This window comes from Hibiscus syriacus, unplaced genomic scaffold (genome assembly GCF_006381635.1).
Source record: "Hibiscus syriacus cultivar Baekdansim isolate YM2019G1 unplaced genomic scaffold, ASM638163v2 tig00002878_pilon, whole genome shotgun sequence".
NCBI classification, from domain to species: Eukaryota; Viridiplantae; Streptophyta; class Magnoliopsida; order Malvales; family Malvaceae; genus Hibiscus; species Hibiscus syriacus.
This window is the reverse complement of record NW_024061951.1, coordinates 2133-9714: the sequence shown is the minus strand read 5'-3', so window position 1 is coordinate 9714 and position 7582 is coordinate 2133. Positions and strand designations below refer to the sequence as shown.

Genomic DNA, 7582 nt, shown 5'->3' with positions numbered 1-7582 from the left:
AGAAGGATATAGTTTAGGTACCAATATGTAAATTAGGCATTTATTGTTGTTTTGTCAAAATAGTGAGTACTAACACGCTTTCTATGGCATGAATCTCAAACTCGCTTATATTTCTTGATTGTTCTTCAGTTCATTTCGTTTTAGAATTACAAAAACATAGCAATACTAGTAAAAATATGCTCCACTAAGCCACTGCACCGCCGCCGTATCTTCCGCCTCCTTAAAGATGGAGCAAAAGCTGACCGTAGTGATAGACCAAATGCCTTCCCGTGGAGCTCTCCACCGGTGGGCTCACTCCGATACAACTTTCCGTTTCGACGATCTTCCTCGATCTTTCCTCCCTTTACCTCCCAACTTCCTCATCCAATCCCACTCCGCCGCCTGTCATCACCTTTCCCACCGATTCCTCGGACAACTCCTCATCCAACAGCCAACCCTCTTGCTCCTCCCACGGTAACCCTAGGCATATCTCTTCTTACCTGCATAGTCTTTCTGTGGACTCTGATTTCTTCGACGGAATCGGGTTGACTGGACCGATTCCCGTAAGAGCTGGAGATGAGAAATTAGGCGGGAAAGTAGGGAAGAGGGCTCACCATAGGCATAATAACTACATGGATGGGTCTTTTGAGGTTCAGTCCTTGATAGTTATTTATGGTATTAAAACAACTATTACTTCTGATAGACTTGCTGTATAACATCCCAAATTATGTGTTAGTGACTAAATTATAAAATTTCAGAATTTGGTGATAAAAGTAGAATAGTTGAATAGTTCAATGATTTGTTTGGAAATATTTCCTGGAAGTTATTAGTAATTATCAAAGGAATTAAAGGGCAAAATGGTCATTTGACAGGAAAGATATTTTTCCCTATATATGAATGAATCACGTGGGGAAGGGGAAAGTTATCTTCTTCTTCTTCATTTCTTCTTCTCCATCGTGAACAAGAGAGCAAAGGTAAGATTTCTTAATTTTTGATTATTAGCTGAATTTTAAGTTGGGTTTTGATCATTAGATGATAACTAAGCTTAAGGAGAGCTTAAGTTATCTTAAAATCAAAAGATGAAGGAGTTATGATAGATTAAAGAAAATGAGTTTTTAAGTTAAATTTTGAATAAGAAGGTTTAAATGAATTTGGAGGATGAATTTGACTTGTCATCTATTAGAATAAGAAGTTCGAAGTGTTAGAATTAAGTTTGGATAACATGGAAAATTTGGTATGATTATTGATTTCTATATGGAGAATAGAATTTTGAGGTTTAAGATGAAATAAATGGATATAAATTAGTTTAAGTATGTATATTTGAGTAAATAATATAAAAGAGGATGAAATATGAAGAATTGAAGTGGAAATAGAGAATTTTCGTGCAATGAACAGTGATTTCCTGGGCTTGAACGAAAATTCCAGATTGTGCAGGGGGAACAGATTCCCCTGGGGGGAATCGATTTCCCCTAAATGAAAAATAGAATTTTGGTTCATTAAACCGGCTTAAATTATTAGCATCAAATTTAAGGTTTAGGCTTTTGATAGTTGTTTTGAAATGTTATATGTATGTAGATATTGAGCCTAAATAATTTCTGGAATAATCAAAGAATTAGGATCGAATCAAAGCAAGGCTAAGGCGAGTGCAATTTAATTTGTGCTTATAGAACATACATTGGCTTGCGATGAGCCAGTGATGGAGTTACTATGGTAAGAAGTGACTCCTAAAATGTTATATGATTGATGGAATTCTTATATGTGCATGAGTACATGAAAATAGGTATATGTTATAATATGTGATACATGTGGTATGTGACAAAATTTAAGAAATATGTGATCATAAGAGCAATGAAATGAATACATACATATGTCTATAGAGTAAGTGCATTTTTACATGTGATTTATATGAATACATGTATGTGTGATATATATATATATATATATATATGAACATAAGTAAACAAGACATGACATATGTGCTTACATAATAACATGAGAAATAAAATAAGCTATGTGATAAGGATATAGAGAATGAAATGAATGACATGAAATGTATGTATGCTTGACTATATGAGGTGAATGATATAATAAGAAGCTATGTGATCAGAAGATATGAGTTTATGTGATATAAAAGTGTATATGTGAAATGACATGATAGGTGATAAAACCGTGAGCCTATATGAATATATGATATGAATGTGATATATGTAATGTATGTGAAGCATATGAGAATAAGAGATGACAATGATTTACATGTCATATGAACACAAGAGAAGTGTTTAAGCTAAGTGGCATATGATTTATGAAATCATATGAAAAATGAAATGTGCATATGAATGTGTGAAATGATATAAATGATAATGCCCATGTTAAGTGATATGAGAGCTAGTGGTATAGTTGGCATGCCAAGAGTCGAGGGTTTACTTATGTTCTACGGAACATATGGACAGAATTACCTATGTCTTTCGGGACATATGGACAATATACCTATGTTCTAAGGAACATATGGACAGTTTACCTAGGTTCTTCGGGACTTATGGACAGTTGCTGAGGTTCTGTATGACCTCTGGATAGGTCCTTCGGGATATTTATATGAGCTGTAGTGACAGCATAATTGTGCACAACCTCAATGTACTCGAATACCTTAAGTTCTCACAGGTGTACATGGGCTAATAAAGAAATTAAATAAATATACTGAATGAGATATGTACATGTGTGGATTTTATATATGAATAGAAATATGATGGTATATGTGCATGTATGCATTTTGTTTATATGAAATATTATATGTTTTATATGCCTCACTAAGTCATCGACTTAACGTGTGATTGTTTCACACGTAGGTTTGGAAAGCGAAAAGAGAAGTAAAGAGGAACAAGACAGGTCAGTTCCCTTACCGAAGATCAGATCAGAAAGGTAGATAGAATTACATGTATTTTGTTAGAAAGAATTTAGTTGGCATGTAATAAATAAAAGATTTGTATTGGATACACTCTGATCAAGTTTTGGAATGTTTTAAAGATGTATTTGTAAATGGAAAATTTTATAGGAATGAAAGCTTAGAATTTTATGAATTTTATACATGTTTTGTCGAGGTACTGTAGCAGTACTATAGTAGTAATATAACAGTGGAATCGGTTCCCTGTAGCAGGGGAATCGATACCCTTAAGAAATCTGGAAAATGTTAATATTTGGGGTACTGTTCATGGTACTGTTCACACGGTACTGTTCGCACAATATTTTACTGTTTATAAATACGTTTTTGAATTTGATTTTTATACTGAAACATAATTTTATAGAATATTGTGGTATTTTCTTAAAAAGAGTTCAAATGTTTTGATACTTTGTAAATTATCGTTTTTAAAAGTTAATGTGACATCTCAGACTTGTATCCGAGTAGGGTACGGGTTGGGGTGTTACATTTAATGGTATCAGAGCTATGGTTTAGCCGATTCTTGGTTAAAAACGAAGTCAAAAGTGTTTTGAAAAGTATACATGCCCACACAAAGTGAAAAATTTTCTGATCTGATAGTGTAAGGAGTATATTGTCTTGTTAATAGAGTTAAATTGTTATTTATATTAGATGTATGATTATGAGAGCTTCCAAAGTGAAGCACAAGGCGATAGACCTGAAGGTAATAGCATTCACCTGCCCTGGCCAGGCAGGGAGAAGAACGAAAAACCTCAGGGAGTGTCTGTACAAGATTAGAGAATGTTTCATGATATTGAATGATATTATGATGTGTTTTCAATTTTATACTTCTATAATTCATAGAATGAATGTATCAAAAAGAGATGAGAACACCCGAGTTCAAGGGTGAATTTGAGAAATGTTCTATTGTTATAGACATTTGATTAAATGATATGAAGACAATGTTAGAAGATTTCATTTCTCCGAAGTTGAGAGGTTAAATTGAGTAGTTTCGTTACTATGTGGGAAATCTAGAAGTATGATGGACAAATGTCACCATAAGAATGTTAAAAGATCAAGTGACGTGGTTATCGTTTGTAGAAGAGTTCAAGAATAAGTACATGGAAGATTAGTTCATAAAATAAATGAAGCTTGAATATATGAGCTTGAAGCAAGGGAATCACACATGCATGTGTATGAAAGTAAGTTTGATAAGTTAAGCAGATTTATTGCTGAGTTGATTCTGATTAAGAATGATAAGAAGGGTACATGTGATTGGTTGTTTAAGGTTTACGCCTTAAATTAAAAGAGTGTTACTGGTTTTGAAATTGTTCTAATTTCAAGAAATGGTTAATAGTGTTAAAGCTCTAGAGAGAGCTAAGAATGAAAGGATTGAAAAAAAAAATCTCAAATGATTAAGAGAATTAATGCTTCACAAAGTTAAGCACCATCAAAGAAAGGTGGAGATTCTGGTTTTCAACTTTAAACCAGATATGAATTAGTTGTATTATCCGCTAGAAAATAAAGTCAATCAATTCAGACGGATTGGAAATTATAGTAATAAAGGAACTTTATCGTTATGAAATAGAATAGTTGTTGAGTTAATCGATCAATGGAATCGGCCAAGAGGGGGGTGAATGGCAATTTAAAATTTCGGTGGAAGCTTTTGCAGAAAATTGAAAGAAATTGCACATTGATTTACAGTGGTTCGACTTTCTCAAACAAAATCTACGTCCACTACCTTAGCTATCCACACTAAGGATTTTCCACAAATTCACTAATTTGTCCTTCTTTTGAGGACAAAGAATAACCTTACAAACCCTCAAGAATTATACCCCAAATTCTTGAGAAAATCTCTCCCAAAGAGAACAATACAAATTTGCAAACTTACAAGGAAATCCTCACAAGGTAGATTGTTTGCACAATTCTAGAACAAAGAAAAGAACACTCAAGAATGAATACAATTGAGTACAAAAGTGTTCTTGAAAGCAAAATGAATATTGAATGAAAATAGGCTTGAAATGCTCAAACTTGAGGTTTGATGCTTTCTCTTTGATTCTCTCTTGATTCTAGTTGCTTGATGTTTCTTGTTGTTGATCAATGGCTTCTAAACTTGTTTAAATACTCCTTGAATCAATTCTGAACGTTGGGGATAATTAGTGGAGATAGTAGAGCCGTTATTGTGTGAAAATAATTAAAAATCTGGTTGGGAGCGTCATCGATGCATGCACACAGATGCATTGGTGCATCAGTGTAAAATTCAAATATTTTGACCGTTGGACTCCTAGTGCAACGGTGCACTAAGAGTGCATCGATGCATGAAGTGCATTCGATGTTTGAAAAACAGCCTGGTGCATCGATGCATGGCTTGTGCATCGATGCATCAAATGCATTCGATATTTTTCATAAAATCCGAGTGCATCGATGCATGGAGAGTGTATCGGTGCATGAAATGCATTTGATGTTCAATTTATTCATTGATGCATCGATGCATGGATTGATGCATCGGTGCATGCCTTTGAAAATTGATTTAAGGCTTGATTTTGGTTCAAAATACTTTGTGAAAATTGTTTCAAAAATAGTTTAAGTACAAATCACAATTTTACACATTTAGTAAGGATTTAAAATTGATCTTGAAAGACTTGGAGTAATAAATTGTATCAAATATAATTTGTAAAATCATTTGTAAAATCTTAAAATTCATTTAACTTAATTTGTTATATCGAAATATCAAAAATGTTTTCAACAATCTCCCCCTTTTTGATATAACAAAACATTTGAGTAATTTTAAGATTTGTTTAAGAATTTTTTTTGAAATCAACTTTTTGAAAAATTACTCCCCCTTACTATAACACATCTTAAATCTTCTCCCCCTTTTTGTTAAATCAAAAAGACTCTATACAAACGTTTTAACAAGAATTTTGAAAACGTAAGCCAATTGATTTATTAATTATAAGCTGCTAAGATCACAATCAAAGAGAGATTAGCCATTAGTTTCATAAATCAATACTCATAAACATGTAATGGATAATTGGTCATTTTATCTAATGATGCAAAAATAAGAAAATTCAACCAAACCAATATATATAAAGTTCAAAATCCATAAAACACAAATAAGTTCAAAAATCCAACAACCAACAAACTTAAAGTATCCAAAACAAACAATCCAGAAATATCAAAAATCAATCCAAGTTTTAAATTTAAGAAAGCATGACAAGAAAGGCAAATCTACTCCATCGGAGGATCGGGAAGAGGAGTATAATGAGCTCGAACTTCAAGAGTAAGAGAATCCATACGATCACGCATCTCCCTCTGAAACTTAGTAATCTGAGACTCCATGGAAGCAAATCGCAGATCGAACGACTCTAAGAAGGATCGGAAATAAGGTGGTGTTTGATCTTCTTGTCGAGCTGGTGCCGGTGTAGGCTCATCATCTGGTACATGATCGTCAATGTCTTGCATAAGCTGTTGAAATTCAGGATCATCATCAGCTGGAGCCGGAGGAGGAGGAGCACGAGAAGAACTAGGAGCAGCTCGAGAAGAACAAGCTCCCGGAGTTTGCTTATTGGGTTGGAAGACCCAAAGACCAGTTCGCTCATCTTGTACCCAATCCGCTTTCTTTAACGAAGTGAGATTGATTTGATTTTGGAGAGGGATGGGAGTGTCGAGAGAAACGTCTAGATCGAGTTTGATAAACAGGTTACTAAGTAAACATCCGTAAGCTAATGTTTCAACATGTTTAGAAGGAACAATGTTTACGATATCTACTAGTTGACTGAAGATAATCTGTGGAAGATTTATTTTGATTTTATTCTTAATGCAATACATCCACCAAAATCCCTAGCACGTAGAGTCGAGTACCTACCAACAGATGGTCGAAACCACCAAGAGATAATGAAATGAAGAAAATGGTCGTGATGGGTTCGAAGGGTCTTGACACTAGCATTAGGGGTATAGGGATAAGCCACCGATTCTTTTTTCGTCAAAAGCACCATCATCATCTAACCCGAATTGAGAAGCAATAGTTGCGGAATCAATAAGAATATATTGTCCTAGAAGATAGGATCTAATTCCTATGGTTCCACATTGTATTTGGTTTTGAATACAGACCGCATTAGAATAGAAAATACGGACTAATTGGTGATAGACGACAGGTTGAAGTGAAAAAAGTTTATCAAACTTCCATTGTTTAAGAATTGAGAGGTATTCGAAGTCAATTTTGTTCATAACTTGAAGTGAAGGAATACGCTCTTCCCTAATTCTATACGATTGGAATGACTCCAAGTACCTATTGTACAGATCGTTTCTATGACGTTCTGGCATATTGAAACAAGTACTTATGAGGGTTGAAGGAGGATTTGATGGAATTTGAGGTTGGGGAATGGGAGGACGGTTTGAACGACTAGAGGAAGTCCTAGGGCGTTTTGGATTAGACATGGTTAAGGAGTCGGAATAAGAATATAACCTGCAAATTGAAACACATGTATGCACAATAATCAATCCCAAAACTCAATTAAGTCCTCAATAATTCAAGGTTCTCTAAACCAAATCCTAATGGCAAGGTTTTGAAAACTATTTGAAAATAATGTTTGTAAAATTATATGATTTATAGTTTTCATAAAAACATCAAATTTAAAAATTAAATTCAGATTTTCGATTTTTATTTTATTTTGAAAATAAAAAAAAATCTTT

General features: G+C 33.8%; 1 protein-coding gene across 1 annotated transcript; it reads left to right on the top strand.

Annotated features, from left to right (window-relative positions):
• Window positions 1-226: 226 nt before the first annotated feature.
• Window positions 227-695, top strand: LOC120160956. Its single transcript, XM_039171266.1, has 2 exons — window positions 227-453; window positions 488-695. The coding sequence occupies exons 1-2, from the start codon at window positions 227-229 to the stop codon at window positions 693-695; spliced, it is 435 nt and encodes a 144-aa protein (XP_039027197.1).
• Window positions 696-7582: the final 6887 nt, after the last annotated feature.

What these genes read in the sequence shown, in the direction of transcription:
- LOC120160956 (XM_039171266.1), top strand. Translation starts at nt 227, where the DNA reads ATGGAGCAAAAGCTGACCGTAGTGATAGACCAAATGCCTTCCCGTGGA. An exon ending in ACCCTCTTGCTCCTCCCACG is followed by an intron (nt 454 to 487) that starts GTAACCCTAGGC and finishes TTACCTGCATAG; the next exon opens with TCTTTCTGTGGACTCTGATT.